At 36.3% G+C, this 23,923-nt stretch overlaps 1 protein-coding gene across 1 annotated transcript in view; it reads left to right on the top strand.

The window, feature by feature from the left end:
* Positions 1 to 23,923, top strand: part of CAPN9 (calpain 9) — a 626,364-nt gene that overhangs the window by 559,329 nt on the left and 43,112 nt on the right. Inside the window, exon 18 of the mRNA XM_044076034.1 lies at positions 23,490 to 23,606. Coding sequence (XP_043931969.1) covers positions 23,490 to 23,606 — 117 coding nt within the window. The remainder of the gene's footprint in view (positions 1 to 23,489; positions 23,607 to 23,923) is intronic.

Here is a 23,923-nt window from a genome sequence, read left to right as displayed (position 1 = left end):
TAACCGACTTGGGAGAACAGTTTTTAAAGCAACATAAAAGCTATATTTGCTCCCAGGGCCTCTTCTTCAGGGAGCATCACTGCTTTCCCAGAGGGTTACTAAACCACCACTGATATGACTGATATTACTGCTGTCACAAATATTCTGCAAACAAGCAAATACTGGGGAACTGACCATTCAGTGAACCTAGCCACTCAGATTTCAATTCCTTTCCATCCTTTTATCTCAAAATATAATAAGCCTCTAATCTACCCACTTTACTGACTATTCAGGGACACCATCAGCAATCTAATTTCTGGAACCATTTCTTTTCCTTAAAGTTTACCTTAGATCTCAGTATTGGTGCCCTTGCTGTACTGTACATGATGTTCCTTTGAATCTATGTCAGTTTATTAAAAAAGCACATTGTCAAAACCCATACAGTCGACAATGCAGTTAATCAAAAAACTGTCATAAATCCACACAACATCAACCAACAACACAAACAACATTTTTGCAGGGAGAGCAAGACCCCCTGCACCCCCTACCCCATGCTAATTGTTTATATCAACTCCAATATTGCACTACAGTGGGGAAAAGGGCACATTCCCCAGTGCCTATTGCATAGTGATCTCAGCCAGAATGGTTTGACGAACGAAATTGTCAGTCATATGGGTTTCAACAATTTGGTCCTTTGACCAATTGACAGACCTGTTCATTTACACACTGAACATTGATCACCCAGGGCTGCAAGCCAATTTATCTAGATACAGATCGACCTTCCAATTTTTAACAGTAATCACTCCACTGATTTAGTCACCTCAGTCCTAAGCAGCAATCTCAGCAGCATCCAGTCTTAGTTCAAGATCAAACAGATCCACAAATTTTTTTTTTCCCTAAAACCAAAGCCTTGTTTTTGGCCATGCCTGGCAGAATCTACTTTGCCCTACAAGATCACTAAATAACATTTAGTAACTCAACTTCAGCAGAAAATATGTCATATTTCAACTATCTGAAACTTTGGTTTGACTCACATTTCAGTCATACTCAACATTAATAACAAAATGCAACAAAAATCTCATTGCATTGCTTACAAAGCATGTGATATCAGCAACTTGCTCTCCAGAGAAGCACCTTTACCATACAAAAGGTGATCTGCTACCAGCTATTGAGTACACCCTCCTTATGTGATATAATGTATGAGTCATACACACGCAAAGGCTACAGATCTACTGAATAAAATATGAAGTAACCCATTTGAGAACAATGTTGCTCCTGTCTAGCTTACGTAGCATGGCTTCCCATTCAAGAGTTATTCATTACCTTTATCTGCATTCAGATCTATAAAATATTTAAGCCAGGTTACTGTCCTTTTTTAACCTGCTTATGTTGGCACTATATCTCCAGTATTCAGTATTACACTGTGGTCCTATAGCAGCTTCTACTTGCTTTGTATTTATCCAGACACAAATCCCTTTATGACTACAAAGGATTTTAAGTTTATTGCCCTAGCTTACTGAATAATATTCCCAGTAACATTATTTTTTTACAATACACAGCCAAACGTTATTGAAAATCTGGTAACAAGTATGAATCAACATAAGTTTATTCAACAATATAATATTAATAAAAATTTTAACAAATGATCTGAGCAGAGCTCTGCATTGTCAAACTGTCTCAAGTGTATGACAAGCCAAAGTCCATATATAGCTTCATATAACAGTTTTTCATCAGTCACAAATCTTTATCCACATTCACTAAATCTGTTTCAAATTTCACTTACTGAAACCCAGCTATTCCTCCTATTTATAGGGTATTTTCCCAATGACTTTGCACCATTATAATCCACAAAGATGAAACATTAAATATACATACATAGAAGAAAATACGGAAGAAAGTTTGAGCCAAAGGTTCTTGTCCCCACACTTGCTAGACCAACTCTTTAGATTATTGAAAATAGCAAGGAAGTGTCTCTTCAACTATTTGGTGACTGATTTCCAATTCTTAAAAGATGGCAGCTAGGATACCTGATGTCATCACTCTTATCTATTTTGTAGTGTGGTGCCAAGAGTGTAACATATCAGGCGGGTTTGAGTGTAGCTAGAAATGAAGGTCCGTATTATGTACTTGATTGATTCTGATGGCCCCTCTAATTTTGCCAGTTCTCCATTCCTATAAATTTTGAACTGTATTATATTCCCAAGTCATATGCAAATCATTTATGTGGGAGCTCTGGCAGTGCTAACATATCCCACGTTGGTTATTGTTACGTCTCCTATAATTATCTGATGTGAGATGCCACATAGGAAGCATCTTCATATATACTCTCTGTGATATATATGGAACATCTGTGTCTGCATATTTATGGGGGATATATTTCCATTCAGCTTCTTGAAACATGTAGTGCATCAGTCTTAACCATTTTCCTTAACTATTTGTATAGGGGATTGTTGAGTTTTCCCTATCCAGCTATATATCTGTCTAATCTTCGGCACATTTTGTATGTGAGGTTTTGTATAAGAAGATCACTTACCTTTGGGAAGCCATTTAGAATGTATATCTCTCACCACCTGGATGTTAGCATGTATTATTGACCTATGTTGCAGGTAATGCCACTATGATATTCCCTGTGTCTGGTCAAGCATCCTGTGTATTGTTCTTTTGGGAGAATAGTGTTTGTTGTTGTATCCTATATATCTTTAACATAGTAGATATCTTTCCCTACCCAGTTTTCCCATGCTAGTTCCTTAGAAACAGTAGTAGTTCTCTTATTATCACTGAAGAAGGCTGTTTTGCTGAAACCGGTATGATATTGGTGCTGCCACTTTAAAAGAATATTGTTTCTACTCTTCTTGGTGCTGGCTGTGTTGTTTGGATTGAGTTCTATTATTAGCTCATAACATGGTGTCCAAACAGATTTCAGTGGTTTTCCTACCAGTTCTATGGGTCAGGCAGTAATTACATTCATACCATTCCTGAAGTCCCAGGGTCCTAGACCTTGTTCGAGGTCTTTTTCTTAATTTTCTTGTCAGTTAATAGAATATTTTGAATCTCTGCACCAAACCAAATAGGTTTGCACCCTTCTGTAGCCTTCATGTAGTGCTGTCCTACAACTGAAATTCTACAGTTCCAGATATTAGGCACTCCCCATTCATCCTCTCTTAAATGTTGGTACAGTTTTTCCTGGAGACCATAGACCTTTGTCCTTGCCATAGGTAGTTAAATATTTTTTTTCTGTGCCATACACATTGAGTTAAACCATGTTAAATGTGAAAGATGCCTTATCAAAAGTGTGACTTTTTTGCATGAAAAAAAAATTTAATGATCTGTATTCTTGATAAAAATGGTAAGTTCTGATGTTTCCAACTATTATCTGCTGAGTTATACCTGACAGAACCGGCTTAAAGTTAAAGTCTTCTAACTTGCTCATTGTCCTGTGACATGTTAATTCCCATTTAACTACATTGCAGCACTCTAGGAAGTGGACAGTTTGTCCATTTCTCAAGGTCACCTTGGGCTGTTTTTAAGAATGGGAAGATGTTGGACTTAGTATAGTTCAGCCAGAGCCTCAACATTTCAGAAAACATTTTAATTCTATTTACTATGGGATTTAACATCCATCTTGGGTAGGTAAGCCATAGGATCCCATCATCCACAAACCATGACGTGCGCACTGTTTTATTCTTTCCTGTATTTGTGTCATAGATGCCAAATTTGCTGTGAAGGTCCACATCTAGGGCATTTAGGCTAATATGATGAGATATGATGATAGTGGACAAAACCTGATGAGTGCCTCTTATAAGATTTTGTAGCTCGGTGAGAACCTTGTTAGCATCTACCCTCACTGAAGCATTATAACATAAAAGTTTACATTTCTTTATAATGTACAGGGGAAGCCATATGCATCCAAGATCTCCCCCATTTAATACTGTCAAAGGCTGTGTGTAAGTCTGTCATGACCAGTACTGTGTAATGTTCTTTTTTTTTTTTTTTTTTGCTTAAGGTTTGCAAATTTATCCATAACTTGGTTAGTTCTGGACCCCACCTTGATAGAACCGTAATGGTTATTTGCTATAAAATTTTGTATAAGAGGTTCTAGTCTGTTTGCCAGGATCTTAGCATATAGTCTGATTTCCATATTAATTAGTGAAATGGGCCTGAATTTTGTCAAGTCTAGACTATCTCTGTTTGGTTTAGGGAAGAGCATAACCTTCAATTCCATCAAACATTTCTCAAAAAAAAACTGTCATTTCCACTTCCTTGTAGAAAGCTATTAAACAGATCATCCTTAAAACATTTGTAATATTGTTGGGAAAGCTCATCGAGCCCTGGTGCCTTCCCTAATTTTAAAGTGCTTATTGCCTGTAGCACTTCCTGTCTTGTGAAGGACTCACTTAACTTTGCTATCATGTCATTGATTAACAACTTCGAACTGAGCGAGTTTATATATTGTCTTATTTCATCCCTGCAGATCTCTTTGTTGAAGGTGTTTTAAGAAACAGTTCTTGGATAAAGATGCAGTTGATGTCATTTTAATTTGGTGCAATTTATCCTGCTAGGTCCATAGGTATATAGGTGTATGCTTGACTAACGACCACTAAGGCTCTTAAAAGCCTAGTCATGTAAACCAAATATCACCCACAAATTTGATTAGTTTTAATTTGATTGACATTGATTTATATTTGATTTATAGGGGGTGATTTACTGACTGCATCTGTCCATCAGAGATATAGGAGCCACACCATGGGTGAATTTTGATTACCCATCCATTAGTCCAAGTTGCATTTAAATACGGATAAGGAGGAACTCTGCTTCACACAGACGGGGAGCCTGTTCCAGAGAATGGGATTCTCTGAGAAACCTTTCTGTCTCTCCAACCAAGGGCGCCCGCAGACAGGGGCAAGGGGGTGCACTTGCACCCCCCTGGAATTGGCTGGCTGGTAGATTAATCTTCTTTAATTTAAAAAAAAAGTTGTTTTTTTTTCTTAGGGCGTTCTTCTTTAAGAATGCCCTTCAAGTCCAGTCACACAGATGCTTTTGCATCTCTGTGACTGATGTTTTACGTCTTCATCTTCCACGCCCATGTGAAATTTGAACAACAGAAGATGACGTTTGGACTGGAGTTCATGGATGAACATACTAATGACAGTTAGGTGTGTGGCAACATAATATGTATATTTTTTAGTTGCGTTACTTACAGTATGTCGGTCGGGCAGTAGCGGAAGCAGACCCAGCAAGTGCACATATCTTGTTGTGACAGATTGTGAGCTTGTACTAAATTGATAACTAAATTTAACAGTAGTGACATCATAAGGGCAATGCTAAACATAACATTACTAGTAAAATCTAAAAAAAAATTAAAGAAGTGTGACCATGAGAAAGATATCCCATTAAGCTGATCTCCAAAGAAGGACTTTCAACAGGCTCATAAAAGTAATAAACTTTTTTATGGCACTGAAGTGAAACTGAAGAGCAACCTAAATAAAGTTTGCCTCCTTTTGAAGGAGAATGGGTCTTCTTATGTGAATAACTTCAATATTTATATGACTGCCTTTAGTTTTTTCTGGATCAGAAGTGTCAGATACACAAGTCTTGTATCTTTTTTAATGAGTGTGTTGTAGAGATTAGCACTATGGAAAGAATACCCAATGTATATCTGGGGCTGTGTTACATTTTGTTAAATAAGCATACTTACTCTATGTCTAATAACGCACTCAGGAAATCTGCCATTTTATAGGTTCATAGGTAGGTACTAGGCTATCGGCCCAAGGGCCTACGTAAGCCTAGCCAGCAAGGTTCCATAGCTTACGCCACCCAAGAAAGTTATTTTCCTATGCCATTGTCCAGCAGTGACACAGAAGTGATCCTCGGGATGTATTTCCTATTTCCCATCCACTCATCAAGATTTTTCTTGAAGAGTGCTAATGAAGAACTTTGCTTGACATAGATGGGTAGCTTGTTCCAGAGTATAGGAAGTCTCTGGGACAGGAATCTATCCCTCCAGCATGTCCTGTTTATTGTGGTGACAAGGTTTAGATCCCTAGAGCGTGTAGCTTGGAGGGATTGGGATTTCTTTAGGTGTAGCATGTCCAACAGCTCTGGGTTTGACATAGCTTTATATGTTAGGCAGAGATCACCTCAGAGTAGGCAATATGCTACGGAGTAAAGCTGGAGTTTTTTGAGGCGGTCAGTGTAGGGCATTTGTTTGAGGCCAGTAATCCTCTTTGTGAGGTACTTCTGTGGCCTTTCCAGCTGCTGCAGATGTCTTGTGAGGTACATTCCAAAAGGGGCGTTGTACTCTATAATGGGTCTAATGTGTGATGAGTAGAGGGGAACAATTACCTCTTTTTTCCTGAATGAGAACCCTTTTATGATGAAGTGTGCCACGTAGAAGGACTTCCTGACTACTGTGGCGATGTGACTGTCAAAGGAGAGACTACTGTCCACCTGGGTCCCAAGGTCTCTTATCACGCATTCAGTGTTAAGTAGATTGCTGCCTATGTAGTGGTTCATGGGTACAGAGTTTTTACCAAAGGGGATGACACTGCACTTTTTGGCATTGAGCTTGAGGCCATGGCTCTGACACCAGGAATCTGTCTCAGTGAGGCCCTTCTGTAGGATGTCCACATCATTTGGGGACTTGACTATGGCTCCTAGTTTGCAGTCATCTGTGAACTTCGTTAGACAGAGACCTTCTGTGTTAGCCTGTACTTCAGAGAAGTAGATACCAAACAGGAGAGGTCCCAGGACAGAACCTTGTGGTAATCCACTTGTCACTGCTTTGAGGTCAGATTTGGAGTCCTCAACTTTTACAGCGTGGGTTCTGTCAGTGAACCAGTTGGCAACCAATCTTGTGACGTAGGAATTTATACCTAGTTTAGTGAGTTTAGCTATAATTACAGAATGGGGGATGGTGTCGAAAGCATTGGGGAGGTCAAGATAGGCTGTTTGAAACAGAGAAATTAGTGTTTTAAGGCTGACCTAAAACTCAGGAGATTTGCTCAGACTTGCATAGTATACAAACACAGGTTGTGGAAATCATACTCAGATTTGTGGAATGCAGTTAGGTAACTTGCACCTCATTATTCTGACTGTTTGGTAGGCACATACAGACATGACATCAAACAGAAAAATATACAACTGCAAAAGAAAGTCAGAGCCTTAAAGTAATAGATACAAACTTCTAGACTGACATACATCACACACACACACACACACACACACACACACACACACACACACACACACACACACACACACACACACACACACACACACAAATACGTCTGGATCTGCAACAAATTCACAGTTGCATAACACCTCTTTGAGATACTTAGACAAGCAGACTAAGGTGGGAACATATGGACTGAAGGCAGACTGGGAGTTATGATGTATCATGAAAACCCAAGCTGCTCATTAAAACAGAAATTTACATCACTAAGTTATGTCTCCCAACACCAGATAAAGAATAGGCAGTATGGGGGAAATTCCAAAAAAGGGCATTCAGAATGTAGTCTGCTTTATGCTATTGAATGTATTTTAAAGTCTGGAGTCCATCTACTTAGCAATTTAGAGCATACAGATATGCTTTTAGTTTGATATAGAGTTAGCAGGCTCCCATTTCTTGTATAATAGAACAAGCCTCGAAATGCAGCTATTTTATTTATTTTTACGCTATCTCTCAGTGGTGCATTTTGATAATGGGAAATTGATTTTTTTGTACCAGTGATATTTTATTTCTTGACATATAGCTCACATTTTGCTTAATAAAGCACAGTTGTACATACTTCAAGTTACTTTTCATAATTCACAGCATAACTAATTTCTATAGCATGTGTGTGCACCTCACTAGGTATGAGTACCTTTTGAGACAGGTTGTGATCTACCATACCTACCTATAGTTCTAAGTAACCAAAATGCATTAAGTCAAGGGCTTTATACAATACCCCAGGTATGTCAGACTTACTTTGCCAGTTCATATTTAAATCCTTTGAAATTCATCTTAGCAGTTCAGCAGTGCAGTTGTGTTTATATTGTCTTGTCGCTAACAGATGTGCATAATTGCTGCTGTTCCACTGTGTCTGGCATACTGACCTCACTATTATAGCTGCAGCCGAAATACACAACACATTGAAAGTTGCCAGTATCTCTTCACACTTACCTCTTCCATACAGCTGTGTTGACCAGTATCTCTTCACACTTACCTCTTCCATACAGCTGTGTTGACCAGTATCTCTTCACACTTACCTCTTCCATACAGCTGTGCTGATTAAATTGCCACCATGCTAAACAGAATACACGGGGTTGCTACACATTTCTGAATGTAGTAAAAAGTATGTATGCTTACTTCACTGAACATTGTGCACCTACACAGCCATTCCTATTTTATACAACAGTCAGCCATTTAATGCAGTGTCGAAAATTCTGACCTAACTGAAAATTATACAGCACAGGTAGTAATGCAAACCCACTACTTTGCCAGTCTCCTTCCCCCAGTTACACAAATCCTGATAGAATTTGGAACAGAAACCACAGAGTTCTATATAAAACTAATGTTACATCAGGAGTGTGACCAGTAAGCTCTCTATATGCAAAACTTGTGACTCTGTGTTAAACTTTATTTAATTTTTTTCCTAATTTTGTATGTTGATCCAGTTTATTTACTCTCTACTTTTCTGAGCTTATGAGAAATGTTCTACATGTCAAATGCTTACATTAAATCAGCCATAGGACAATCTCAGAGAAATTGGGATAAGTGTTACTAAAATCCTGCAGATTGAAAAGATAACAATGCACCTGTAAACACAATAAATTAAGGAGCTGATTGAGACCATTCAGTCATTTCTGTTAATGTAAAGTTGTAAATGAAATGAGTAAATTTGTTAACATGTACACTTAAAGTCACTGCTGTCAAGTGTGTTATGTAGTACTTAATGTTTTGGTAACAGGTAAGTATGCATCCATACGAGAAAGGGCTAGATCTTTTAATCTAAACCTTTTTTTCCCCTGGGGGTGGCTAGGACCTTAATCAACTTAGCTTTTTTTTGATGGTTTAGTTATACTACAATTTAAACATGCCCAAACAGTTCCCCGATGGAGTCTCCTCTTAAGAAAAAAACAGGACTTTTAATCAGTTTTGAATCACTGCCCTCTAACAATAATATATTTAAAATATATCTATGATCAAATCCTTAAGTATGCCAATAGCTACAACCTCCCTCACAGGTACAGTTTGACTTCAGGACATGTATAATAGCTTTGCAAAAATTGGCTAGGTCATGTATATAGTCTTCTTAAATATGGAACAAGGGTTCTGCATTGGTGCCCTCTTTGTTGACTTGAGGAGTTACTTTGAATTGGTGTACAACTTTACACTGTTACACAAGCTGAAGATGATGGGGTTTGGTGATGGATTAATGAACCGGATGCAAAGCTGTCATATTGATAGGTCATTTAGAGTCTGCACTCAGGCAATGTTCTGTTCCAGATAAGCCCTTGCAAGACCAAAGTCCCTGGCACCCTTATATTAATCCTAATCCTGTTCTCCCTGTTCATTACTAAACTAACGCATGAAGTTATTCTGTCTGATACCACAAAATATGCAGGTGACCTGCTCCTCTTCAAATCATGGAAATCATGTGCACTAGTTCAAAAAGGATTTCTAAAGATTTTCAAGTAAAATCTGGGATTGGGTTAGCCAGAAGAATCTCATTATAAACACCAAGAAGGCAGCCTGCATGTCTTTTTAAAATCTGGCAAAGACTAAAGAATATGTTCCACCCTTAATCTCCATGTTTCTATTTAGTAGGTGCCGACTCTCAAGTATGTCGGTCTAAAGTTTAATCCCCTACAATCACTTCAACATCATACAGAATTGTGCCTAATGTTTTATTTAATATTTCTCCATTCTGTGTGTGTGGTCTTTGTTGTTCTGATCCCTAATTATATTGTTTACTACATTTGTTAGTGTGAAATGTTTGCAAGTTATGCTCCTTGATATTTTATTGCCCACTATTTAGCATGCTCCTGATTCGTCAGACTGGTAATTGCTCTTATTGCTATATTCATTTATTTATCTATTTATTTATTTATTGACATTTGTTTACTGGGAAAGTCCAACTGTACATAAGTGCCCTTTTTCAGAAGAGGCTAAGGGAGTAAAGCTCCAAGGTATCATAATTAATGCAGTCAATATTTACAATAATAAATTTTATAACGAAGTTTCAGTGAATACTTAGCATAATAGTCAGTATAATAAAATGTGTACTGATATTCAAAACTATTAAATTTATAAGACTTGTATTGAGTCTATTCAGATAGAAGAGTGATGTATAAAATAGAAGTAATTTAAGCAATACAACAGAGTGAGGTATTAGAGGAAGTAAGCAAGTCTGAGTGTTAACAGAGAAGCAGTGATGGAACAGTAATTTGGTTGTGCTAATTAAAAGTAGGTATAATGCTTTAATAAGTACAGTAAAAAAGGTTTTAGAAGGGGATAAGCAGGTTAAGTGATTTATTGCTTTAAGGGGAGGTATAAGAAAGGTCATGAAGAGTGTTAGAGAGCTATGTCCCAGATGAGGAGCAGGAACAAGGCAGAAAGGAGTCTTTTAATAATGGTTTGAAAAGATAAAGGTGTATGCTTCATCTTTTAAGTAGCTTAGTTCTGCTGTCACATTATGAAATCAGGGTTGTGGTTCGAAATAGTCCTCTTGGATTAACACAGTCATGCACTTAAGAAAATGAAACAATTTAAATAAAATAATAAAAATCAAATTTTGTATTTAGTTCATACACTTATAGTAAAAACATGCATCATTTACACTGTGGCTTCAACAAAATAAAACAACTATTAATAAAATAATGAAGATCAAACGCTGTATTTAGTTCCTACACTTTTGGTTAGCATGCATCTTTACACTGTGGCTTTAAATATGAATACTTCTAACTATGACAAGTATACTGTCCCCATAGAATTTTGCACAGGTGACTCCTTTAATGAACATTTGACTTGTCCTTTTTGAGGTAGACAGAAATTAATCTTGCATTACTTAAATTATGCAGATAAAGTAAGCTACTCACTGGCTGTAAGGTACAAAGGGACAGTCTGCAACTCAGATGACCTGAAATGAAGTAGTGACCTGAGGAGTGGACGAGCTGATGGGGAGAGCAGAACTGAATGGTTGATAGTAGCTCACCCATCCAAGGGGGAGAAGTGGCAACTCAACCCCTGCAAAGCTGATACTTGGCATACATCAAATGATGTAGTAAGCTCAGAGTAAAACATCAGGAATGACCAACCACCAAACAGTGCATGCGGGCATGTGTAGAACTACACCTGTCAAAAAATGTCACGTAGGGGTGCAAAGAATAGAAAAACCCTTACTGGCTGCTTAAATGATGGCACCCTGCAACCTGCTCTTGTTCGCATGGAAGAAATGGGCAAGACAAGGCTGATGGTCAGCCTGCAAAGAGAAGAAAAGAACACAAGAAAAAGTACCTAAGCTAATCTGATTACGTCTTAAATGAATTTAAAGTTACACAAAAGATTATGTGGGGGGGGGGTGGCATGGGCACTGAGTAGCAGCAGAATACAGCAGCTCCACTAAGAAAATTATATCTTCACTGGATTTTTTGTCTTCTAATCAAAAAACTGGAACTTTTTTTCAACAGAACTATAGTTTATAACTATATCTACAAGAATATCTACAAAAACAAATAGGAAGAAAGGCAACTTTGCCAGTCAAAATTACATTTGGAAAATTTTTACTCATCAACTGAAACATATCATCATGAGTTCCACAAAGACTGGCAGTCAGGAATCTAGTCTCAGAAAAGAACTTCAAACACTGTTATCAAATATTCAGGAACTAACTACAAAAATTGACAAGACCGACATCAAGACAGACAATTTTAAATAAAAATCTGTGAAACAAATGGATCTTCTCCATGAGCTGGCATAGAGGATGCTTTGAATGGCATGGATGGTAGAATAAAAGAAAATGAGAACAGTACAGAGTTTTTATTAAAACAAAACACTTTGATGACCTTGAGAACAGATCTCGTAGAAATAATCTAAGGATCTTTGGACTACCTGAAAATATAGAAGAAAACAATTTGACTAGTTTTCTCACTACCTGGCTACCAAAAACACTGGACCTTCCAAAAGCTCTGTCATTTGGGATAGAAAGAGCTCATCGGTCCCTGACTGATATTAGTACCATCAGCAAAAAACAGCCTAGATCTGTCATTGTTAAGTTCATTTCTTCATCTGATAAAGAACTAATTTTAAAGACAGCCTGGTCTAAATCTCCCATAAAAATGAATGATACAACAATTCATTTTGACAATGACTATTTATCTTTGGTAATAGCAAAAAGAAAACTGTTCTTACCTCTAATAAAAGAACTGAAGAAGGCGCAAGTAAAGACCCATCTTCTGTTTCTTGCAAAACTGAAGATTTTCACCCCGGAGGGACCCAAACTATTTGAAGACCTGAATAGAAGAAATGGCATGGGCTAGCCCTTCTCTTAAAAGATTGGCATCAACATCTGCTTGGAAAACCACAGAGAAACTTAAAAAACTAAAGAACAAATCAACTAAGTTATAATTCATTTCCTTATCCTGTTATATATGTGGATGCTAGCATGTTAACTACACGTTTCACTGTTTTGTTTCCTGATGAGGTAAGCTCATTTCATCTTCATAAGAATGAAATATTCTCTAGCTACATATATCCCTCTAGTTTAATTAATTTTTAATAGTAAATATATGATATTCACTTAGATATTTTGTAGTGCTAACATACAGTTGTTGTCATGTAAGAATATATATATATCTTAAAATAGATCAGTGACAACAACTTATTATATCACTGAATATAAATTCACAGTAATAATATATAAATAAAAAAGGGGGAAGGGAGAAAAAAGAAAAAGGGAAAAATACATAACTTGATTCTTTAGTTAACTAGATATATGCATGATTTCCCCTTTATGTTAATAAAACTGAAATGGGAAGGAGGGGCGAGGTACATGGAAAAATGGGGCAATGACTCCATTTTTAAAGATAAACACCCAATATTTTTCTATAAATTCTATTTGGTTTCTGTTTAAACATCATATCTTCTTGTAATAACAATTAACACATACTTAGATAGCTCCCAGATATATTACTTTATATGTACAATTAGTTTGTCAATATTAGATGTCTTTAAATATTTCCATGAAGCTACATATAATCTATGACCTGATATGACATGATGTATTCTGTGGTTTAATGTGGTCTGATATGTGTCTATGTTTTTGTGGTACAAACAACAGATGGAAAGCATAGACAAACAAAGCACTTTAGCAGATATACAAACTCAAATTAATAAACTTAAACAAAATAAAGCCCCGGGAAATGATGGAATTATACCTGAAATATATAAAATCATACCTAAAACTGCTATCTCCCTGCTCCACAAAGTTTACAATTTGGCTCAAACTAACACTATAATACCCCCTTCCTGGAAATACACTTACATTTCACCTATTTTAAAACCCAATAAGGACCCTAAATGTTGTTCTTCTTACAGATCCATTTCTCTATTGAATGTGGATTACAAAATGTTCATGAATATATACTCAGACAGATTAAAGAAATTTTATCACATATAATAGATGATAATCAAACTGGTTCTGTAATTAACAGAAGTACTTCTGGCAATATTAAACTAACATTGTTTTTAATTGACTATTCTCAAAGAAAAAATAATAATTTAACTTTAATAAGTCTAGATATAAATTCAGCATTTGATTCAATAGATTGGGATTATTTATTTACACTACTTGAATGTTTACATTTCTCAAATAACTTTATATAACTTTTAAAACACTTATATGAACGAGCTTTAGCTTACATTAAAATAGGGTCATATACTTCAACCAAAATACCTATCATAAAAGGAACTAAATATGGTTGTCCCCTATCTCCTTTACTATTCACTCTAATAATGGAGCCATGAGCTAACAATATAAGAAATAATAAAAATATAGAAGGATTTGAGATTAACAAGGAAATAACCTCTAAAATCCAACTTTTAGCTGATGATGTTCTAATTACCAGAAAGGGAAATGACCCCTCTTTTACCTCTTTATTTGACTCCATTAAGTTATTTCAAAGTATGTCTGGATTGTTAATTAATGATAATAAAACTAAAATTTTACCTATATACTCTAGCAAAAATACAAATACAACTGACGCAAAAAAATAAATAAATCCAATAAGGATCAAATTATTTATTTAGGAATCATCTTAGCTAAAGACTTAAGAACAATAATACAATTAAATTACAATAAATGTTATGAAACATACACATTTTAATACTGAAATGGAATACAATTTTTTCACTACTGAAGAAAGATTAACAATCATAAAAATGATAATCCTTCCCAAAATTGTATACATTATTCAATCCATCTTATTACTCCCTAACAAAATCCTAATTAATAAATTAAATTCTTTGATGTTAAGTTTCTTATGGTTCCCCAAAAAATCAAGAATAGCTCTCAAACAACATCTAAATAGTTGGAGTAGGGTGGAGTAGTATTCCTGGATCTGATTCTATATTCAAACTCTTCTGTGATTAGAACAATAGCACAACTTTTATATACATCATATTCAGCTAAGTGGACATTATTTTGGGAAACTTTGGCTATGAATCTAATAATAAAACCTCAACCCTATAAGTAAGAAACAATTAATAATCCAATGTTAAGGATATTAAAGGATTATTTTACTACTCATTTAACACCCAAATACCCTCCTAGTTATATCTACAACATTTTATCAAATTTTAGAAATGTTATATATAAGCATATCAGATACAAGGAGTGTTTTCTCCTTCTGTCCCCTATAGCATTTACACATTAATCTTTATTAACATCAGATTCAAACAAAATTGCATCATTTACACAAAACAACCTTATGTTTTGGTTTCAGTTGATTTCAAACAATAAACCTAAAAGAGTTGATCAAATAATACAGGAATTTCAGCTAGATAAATCTTTATGGTTAGACATACAAACTATTAATCTATACACTGACAACAGATTGCACGCAGTATCCCTAGCAGTCAAAAATGACATATGTATTTTATTAGAATATTTTCAATCTGTTCTTCAACATGAACAAACTTTCCCTAGTAAAGTCTATTTTATATTTAGGACTGTTAGAGATGAAATGTTTGGATGTCCAGAAAGTTATTGGAATTATTTTTATACAATTAATAATGAACATCACAGTAACCAAGATAAAATAAACATACTTGAATCAGCAGGGAGAACAACTCTGTCTCTTAAATGGAAATTATATTCCTGGAAATTTATGCACAGATCCTTCTATACTCCTCAAAGAATGAATAAAATTAACAAGACACAAAATATTTGTAATAAGTGTACGTCAGATATAGATCTGGCCCATATGTTTTATGACTGCCTGAACATTAAAACATTTTGATAACATGTAAATGAACTATTACAAGCTTTATTTATGGATAATTTTACTCTTAACAAATCTCTAGTGCTTTTCAATACACCCATACAACACAACGTTACAAGAGTAAAATATCCCTTACTCTGGGCAATACTGGTGGTGGCCAGAAAGAGTATAACTAAAAATTGGATATCTGAATTCCCTCCTACTTTCACTGAGTTTAAGAATATGTTAACTGAAGTATGTGGTTCACAAGTTAGAACCATAATCTCTAGAATATCTAGAAAGACATATAACTACCATATGTGGATAAACTTGCAAAATTTGTTGAAAAAGAATGAACCAACACAATAAATAGTTTCAGTCTTCTTGAATAATATGTGATACCTAATTAATATTGCTCAGTTCTTCACATGTATGCAAACTTTAATGGATGTCTCTGTAAATACCTTTATTTTATTTTAACTCTTTTACATATTTCATACTTATACATTAATTTGTGTGATTGATATATGAATCTCTTTTATTAAAATTAATAAAACTGTTTAAAAAAAGATTATGTGAGCTATAATTTTTTCTAACTTATTAACAAGTGTAGAACATAGATAATTTCGGGTTCAGCTGGAAAATTAACAAAATAATAATAATTATACTGATATTACCAATGTTTCAAGCATGCGGCATACTAGAATAGTGAATATACATTTTATCAAATGATAAAAATGTAATAATAATAATAATACCTACATTGGGAACATTTCTCAGAAATAAGTATGCTCTGACTCCATTGTAGGTGACTCATGTCAAACTAGCACCTCAGGCGTCTGTAGGTGCTGGCTGGGAAGCATAGTAGATACTGCTGGGTTGCCCAGTCTAAGGACAGGAAGGTGAATCTGGCTCACCATACACTGGACACCTAATGGAAGCACAAAGTATTTACCACTGAAGTTCCAAGCCGGCCAAGCTTGAACTACTGTTGGTACATTTGCTTGAAATAATTGTGGGCAAAGCAGCACACAGAGGCATACTTCCTCTCAAGAGGTAGCAATTACAGGCTCAACTTTGCCTCTGAGGGGGGGGCTGATAGGAAGAGCTGGGCAGCAAAAATAAGACAAAGATAGCAAGGGATCTCAGAAAAAAACACTCACGTCTGTCAGAAGAAACTGGATAGGTTTGTGAAGGTAGTGGATCCATCAGGCCAGGTCCTGTGGGGAGCAAAATAAAAAATAATTCCTTCTGGTTCATTATGCCTGTTCATTCTTAAATTCTGGCCAATCAAGAACTATACTAGCCTTGCTTAATGGTGTCATCTGTACCAGGCATATACACACTCATTTAAAGTCATTGATAATTTGATAGACTCCTCCTGTTCAGCATTGTATTGCTCCTCTCTGAACGATTTCTGAAGAAAAACACTTAGCAGTTAGCACAGAGTACTAAGGTTAAGAGTTGTTAATGAGCTCATTCCTTCAGTCCAGGGTTTGATTCTCTCAGCATCCAATTACCTTCTGTTTGACTCTGAGCATGTCACTTAACCAGACTCTGCTCCAGGGTTGCTCCTGGAAACAGACTCTTGTTTATAGTGGGCTTGTCTTGCTAACAAAGAAATAAATTAAGTCATAGTCAACCTGCATGCCCTGATCTAGCTTATAAATCTACCAACCAGAACTGGCAAAACCTCAAGGAAAGCTAGTATCATTGACTAGATACTTTTCACACCTCCAAAACTATCAGTCTAGTCTGTGTTCCATCTGATTCTTTCAGTTATATCACACACACTTTTGCAATCACATTAAAATGTTTTTAAGAGTGATACACTTCATTGCTGAAATGGCATGCCCCTCCTAACAAAACTTCCATCCCTTGAACTGAATCTAGAAACTTCAGTACATCCATTCTTGGTAATATTGATAATGTAGCTCTCCTAAAGAGCCATAGATCCAAACATGTATCTGTATAATGGATTACTACAGACATCAGATTACTTATGCTCCTTAGAGATAGAAAATGGGCATAATTACAAAGTGATACTAACCCTCCAGTGATAAATTTACAAGGACTGCTTCAGAGCAGATGTAGATACAACACCAAAGACTGCAGAAGGAACTTCTTCCATAAAAAGCCTCATCCAATGATTTATAAGGAGCCATCAACCTTCTTCTAAGATATAGTCACAGCTCACATCCATTTTCCCTACTAGAATCCCATAGTCTGGTCATGTCTAATGAAGGTTGGCTACTTTCAGCAGGCTATCCCCTCTACCAGGTCTTGGCCAACTAATCCAAGTTTTTCTTCTGAACACAGTCTTTTGCAGCCATGGTGGCTCAGAGAAGTAGGCAACGTAAACATAAAAAAAAAATACTTGCTAAAATAAAGCTGACACAATAGACATCATTTGATGTTTTGCCATCTGAACTAATCAGACTTGCTAGCTCCCTGATTTTACCCGCCTCCCTCCCTGTACATCATGATGTCAAAGATTATGTTTCTCATGCCAGGAAGGAAGCTATTATGATATGAAATCACGTAGGAACATCAAACTCCTGAGAGATATGAAACTGACACTACATTCTTCTCAGTTTCTGCATTTATTAGAAAGGATAAAATGAAAGCTTAACTATCGCTGTTCTAGTCCTAGATCTGTCAAAATAATTTGACATGATCAGTTATTTAGTTTGAATCAGTCACCTCCTAAACATCAGCTATGACCCCCTCCTGCACCTTCTGATTCAAGAGATACCTTCAAGGTATGAGAAATATTATTATATGGAACAGTATCTTCCACAAGTCTTACTCAGTGAACAGTATTCAGCAAGACTCTGGGTTTTGGGTTCCCTTCTGCTCATTTTGCTTGCATATTTCATGTGGAATCACTGCACTCTGCCTAACTCAGTTCACAGATGCCACTCATTTTTCACTTTTTAAGTTCTTTATACCCCCATGCCTAATGACTTGACAAGCCTCCCCTACTGAACTTGAGCTCATTTGTTCCTTGTTGGTTGGGGTCCTCCCAGAACAACAGGGGTACAATAGACTAGAAAGACCATCATTCAGGCAACCATAAGTGTTTCTTGTGCCCTTATCAGCATCCTGGCTATGAGGATGTTGTTACTAGCCTTGACCCTCACCCTTGAATGGTGGAACATGTGATTTGTGTCACCTCAGAGACCCACAATGCATTCCTCATCTGGGTGTATGCTTCTACACACATGCTGTGAAGGATGCCCCAAGTAATGACTTACTGAGCTGGATTCATGATTTGCATTGCTATCCCTCATCTGAAGGGCTGGGACATTCAGTGCCCTGCTCCAACCCCACCCCCAGGATGGACACACCCACTCTCCCAGTCTTGTCAGCCACTTGACCTGCTACTTGAACTTAGGTCATCTGGGGCAAAGTCAGAGCTTTATCCCTCTATGCCACCAGAGTTGGTACTTATCAGGGCTTTATCCCTCTATGCCACCAGAGTTGGTACTTAACTATTCTCTGTATAAGAGAAACAGTATCCCCAACCCAATCTTGTATGGAATTTGGTTTCCACCTAGTGATCACTGGTTGAGGGCTCTGGGCTATAACTAGTCACCTTTAAATCAAAACGTGTGCATTTCTATAGCAAGAAATTCTGAAATTCTTATACATCAACTCTTAAAATCTCCTCCTTTCATAAAGATATCACAGAAGTCATTAGCTTAGTGAACTGTCAATAGGTCCTGCTGAATAACTCACTATAGATTGCTGACCAGGTATCTATCGTACACCATTGAGAAGACCCAAGTGGAACCATACCATGTTTGTGCTGTACGTGGTCTTATAGGTTCATAGGTGTGTACCAGGCTAATGGCTCTGGAGCCTTTACAAGCCTAGCCCATAGAAGTGCCCTGGCATTGTACCGCCTGACGTTAGTTTCCAGTGCCTCTATCAAGTAGAGCCACTGCAGTGATCCCCAGGGTGAACTTTCTATTTCCCATCCACTCATCAAGATTTCTCTGAAGAGGGCCATTGAGGTGCTCTGCTTGACATGTATGGGAAGTCTATTCCATAGCATGGGCAATCTCTGGGTTATGAACCTGTCCCTCCAGCATGTTCTGTTGATTGTGGTAATGAGGTTGAGGGCTCTGGAGAGTGTGGTGCAGTGGGATTGTGATTTCTTTAGATGTAGCATTTCTAACAGAGCTGTGTCAAACAGAGATCGCCTCTTAGTAAATGATATGAGACAGAGAATAGCTGGAGTTTTTTGAGTCTGTCCATGTAGGACATGTGCTTAAGGCCTTAGATCCTCTTCGTGAAGTACTTTTGTGACTTTTCCAGCTGTTGCATGTATCTAGTGAGGTACATGCCAAATGGGGCATTATCTCTCTCTGTGACTTCTTTTACAGACCTGTGAAAGTTTATTCTTTGGAACAATAGTTTACCTCTCAGCTAACTGAGAATCTTGAAAATCTGCCTGTAGTTTAGGGAATCATTTGATCTATTCATTAAAATCTACATGACCTGAACTAACGAGAAAATCAGAGTGTTTAATTTCTGCTTTGTCTTTAAACTTTTACTCAACAAAAGTAGACTTGCATTATGCAATTTTCAACAAGTATATATAATAATTTATAGAACTTCTACTCATCAAAACTTCCCTCAGTGTCATCTAAAAGTAATAACTAATATAATTGGCCACAGTTTATTTCACATGTATAAAGCTGGTGTATAGAATAACCTATATGAATTTAAAAGGTGAATAGCACTGTCTGTGTTGTGCAGAGGGATGGAACCTTGACTGTGGCATGGAAGACCTGTTACAATTTAGTGAACTCAATCTGTCAGGTATAATGTGGGTGGGTAGGAATGAGTGGTATTTCACAGCTCACCTATCCAAGGGAGGGAAAAGGTTGTCATGTAGGGCTTCAACCCATAATAAAGACCAGAAGCTTCAACTCTGTTGTAAATATGGGGGGCAGCGTAAGCAGTTCATCTGTGGACACTGATCTCCACTAACATCATTACACATCTGGTAAGGTGGGGATAAAGAGAAAATCTGTACCACCTGAGAATGACTTGCACCCCAGCTGGCAATGTAGCTTTAGCCAGCCAGTGGGGGAATGGATGGTCATAAAGGGGAGAAGAAGCCTGCTAGGTCTGGTTTGGAAGGGCCAAAGAATTAAAAGGAAATCCTTTTTTTTTCAGTTTCTTTTATTTGAAAATATTTTCTAATGAGAAGAAGTGTACGAGGAGAATTCACAATTAATAAGAGAGAACATTATCGAAAATACAAACTAACAAAAAACATGTACAGCATTACATACAGGACTATGTAGACAAGTTTGTACAATGGTGTTGCGTGCATCATTTTTTAGTCAAGGAGCAATGATAAGGTAAAACATGAGGTAGAAAAGGAGAAAAGGGTAGCTTCATTCAAAGAAGCAGAGAGCAGAAAGAAAAGCTGATATCCTGGACATTTCTTAGGTAAAATATTTCATCCACAATTATATCCATGAGTAGAAGAATATATCTTTGTAATAATTACATAAATGATTATATCTTACATGTTTGTCCTATATTCTAAAAGAAAAGAAATTAATTTATTCTGAGCTGTAATTTTGTAAATTTTAATATATTTAGTATCCATCTCTTTAAAATTGCTCCAGTTCAAGTTTTTTTGATCAAGCCACTTCTGTGTAATTTATAGTTTTACCAATATAAATATTGCTAGTAAAATTATAAATGTTTGGATGACAAGTCATTTGGAGGGATATGTTGGAGAAGGTATTACTATGATACTCTATTAAATTTAATTTATTCTTCAGAAGGTCCCAAAGTTGGTAGATTTACATTTCCAAAAATATGCAATAAATCTGCATGTAGATTACAGATACTGCAAGTGGGAAAGTAAATAAACTGTGTATAACATAGCTGCTTTAGTGGGACGCATTTTAACTGTATGGTTCCATTTATTTTACTGACACTGATATTTATGTCTGTATATGACCAGTACAATGAGTATATGAATCTGTCTTTATAACTGAAATTCGCCATAAGCTTATATGAGTTAGCTAGAGGATTTTCTGATAGTAGATAATTTCATAGTTTGTTTTGGTTCCTAAACCTTTGGAGTAATAAATGACTGATTTGGTTTAAGATGATGAGATAACCATGCTATAGTGACCGAAAAACCCAGTCAGCCCTGTTTGGTGGTGCCTCTGCAAAGGAGACATAACCCAACTAACTCAGCCTTTTCTTTTTTTCATTCTTTCTATTCCTAGCTGTCTATGACTTGGGTCATGTTCATCCTATTGTATTGACAGCTTATTTAGCTATTTCTAGGTTTCTTCCCTTTATTTCCTGAGTCCTGACATCTTATCACTGTTCTTCCTTTCTTAGCTTTCCTTTTTATTCTCAAAGCTTTTTCTATACTTTTTTGTTCTTTAATTCATGATTTTCCTTTCAAGATTCCTTCTGTTTTCCCTCTTTTTTTAATCACCTCTTTCCTTAATTCCTCCATTTCACTTTTTTCTGGCTTCTTCTTGGCTTACTTCCACCCAGATGAATGCTATTATTTGTTTTCCGAGGTAGAGCATTGATTTGCATGGACCTTTTTCAGCCTCAGCCCGGGAGTGGTGTCTGGTTAAGTGACTTGCTCAGAGTCCAACAGTTAGGTAATGGAGGCTGAGGAAATCATACCTTGCATGGCTGAACTACAGGAAACAGCTCATCAACAGCTCCTTAATCCTCTAAGCCAGCTGCCAGACTGAAATTTAAATTCAAATTTCCTGTAGGATGTATCACTACATTATTCTTTGTTCATTACTGTAACAGGCTATGCCATTTCCAAATTATACATAAGGATCTGATTTTCACAGTTGCCATGTCTGGGATTAGAACGCCTACCTAACTAGTACATCACACTATAGCATTACGCAGTTATAGCACATGCCACGGAGCTCAGCTTTATTGTGCCTGTTGTGTATAGAACAGCTTACATCTGTGCAACTGTAAGCCTTTTCCTACAGCACCTTTTTGTGATTATGCATTTATTTTCCCTTTTAGATGGAAATTTGTACTGTGCAGTTTGCAGTTTTGTGACAGAATCACATTGTATAGCAAGTTGTATAGCATATGTGTCTTTAAACGTTCTTTCTTTATGTCAATGTTTTTTTTTCTCATGGAACTACCTAGCACAACTGTAACAAAAGTTATTTTTAACACTTTCTGGTCATTGCTACTGCTTTCTGTAATTGGAGATGGCTGTTTTATAGTAACCAACATAGTTATTATTCTGATAAGTATTTACAAAACACATTACACTTTTAATACTTAAAATTACATTGAACCAGAGCTACAAAGCAAGCATTCTTTATTAACAGGAGTAATACAACAGGAATACAATGGTATTCCAAGCTGGAACAGATTTGCAGATATGTGCATGTGTCTTTTAAGTGCATAAGATACAAGATCTACAAAGAGAAGGAATATGAAATAGTAGCAATGGTGTCCTACTGTTGTTGTAAGTGCTAGTCAGTCTATGATTAGTATTGGATCTTGTGCAAAATCTTTTGCAGATTTCTAGATAGTCTTGCTTCCTAAAGCATGAAAACAGACAACTCAAAGACAAAATGATAGCTTTTTAGACAAAAGAGAAGTACAAAGGGGTAATTTGCTGAGTCGAGAAAGAAAAGGTGATATGACATCTTGGAGACTCTTCCTGAAATAATTCCTTTTTGTCTTATCAGTGTTGAAATGGATCAGCACAAAATACTTCTAAGTCAAAGAAAAATGCCTACACAATTAGTACATAAAAGTTACACTCACAAATATATTCATTATGCTAAATTGTTTATTTTACATTTTTGTTTTGTTTGTGCCTTATTTTATTTACAGTTAATACAGTATTTTCTCTGTTGTTGTTTTGTGGGAGATAAGCTGTAAACATAAATACATTTTCTAAACAGTAAATGTTGTATTATCCAGAATTAAAAAAAAATGTGTAGACAAAAGCTTACCATTGGATGCATCCCCATTAAGCAATTTTATTGATGATTATTTTTCAGGATTTCAACTAAACAACAAAATTCTACAGATGGTTGTTCTCCGATATGCAGATGATCGGTATGAGATTCAGTTTGATGATTTTCTCTGCCTCATGGTTCGCCTGGAAACCTCATTCAGTGAGTAAACTTAACATTAAATATTTATTTACGTACTTGTTTACTTTTCTTGACTGTGTTAGTCGACCTAGGTATGTGCCTATTTTCTGGGGGAGACCTGTGGTAATATTTATATAGAAATGGGAAATCGTTTGGCCAGGACACCCAAGAAGTTATCAAATATTATGAATGTTTTGTAAACAAAACGTTATATAAAGATGTGTTAAATGTAACTTATAGGTTCATAGGTAGGTACAAGGCTATCGGCCCTGGGGCTATATAAGCCTAGTTAAAAAGGTTCCCTGGCTTTCGCCCCCCAAGAAAATTATTTTCCTGTG

Source organism: Protopterus annectens, chromosome 1.part1 (assembly GCF_019279795.1).
Source record: "Protopterus annectens isolate FY-2018-M chromosome 1.part1, PAN1.0, whole genome shotgun sequence".
NCBI classification, from domain to species: Eukaryota; Metazoa; Chordata; order Ceratodontiformes; family Protopteridae; genus Protopterus; species Protopterus annectens.
The sequence above is the reverse complement of the archived record's forward strand: the minus strand, read 5'-3'. Positions and strand labels throughout refer to the sequence as shown.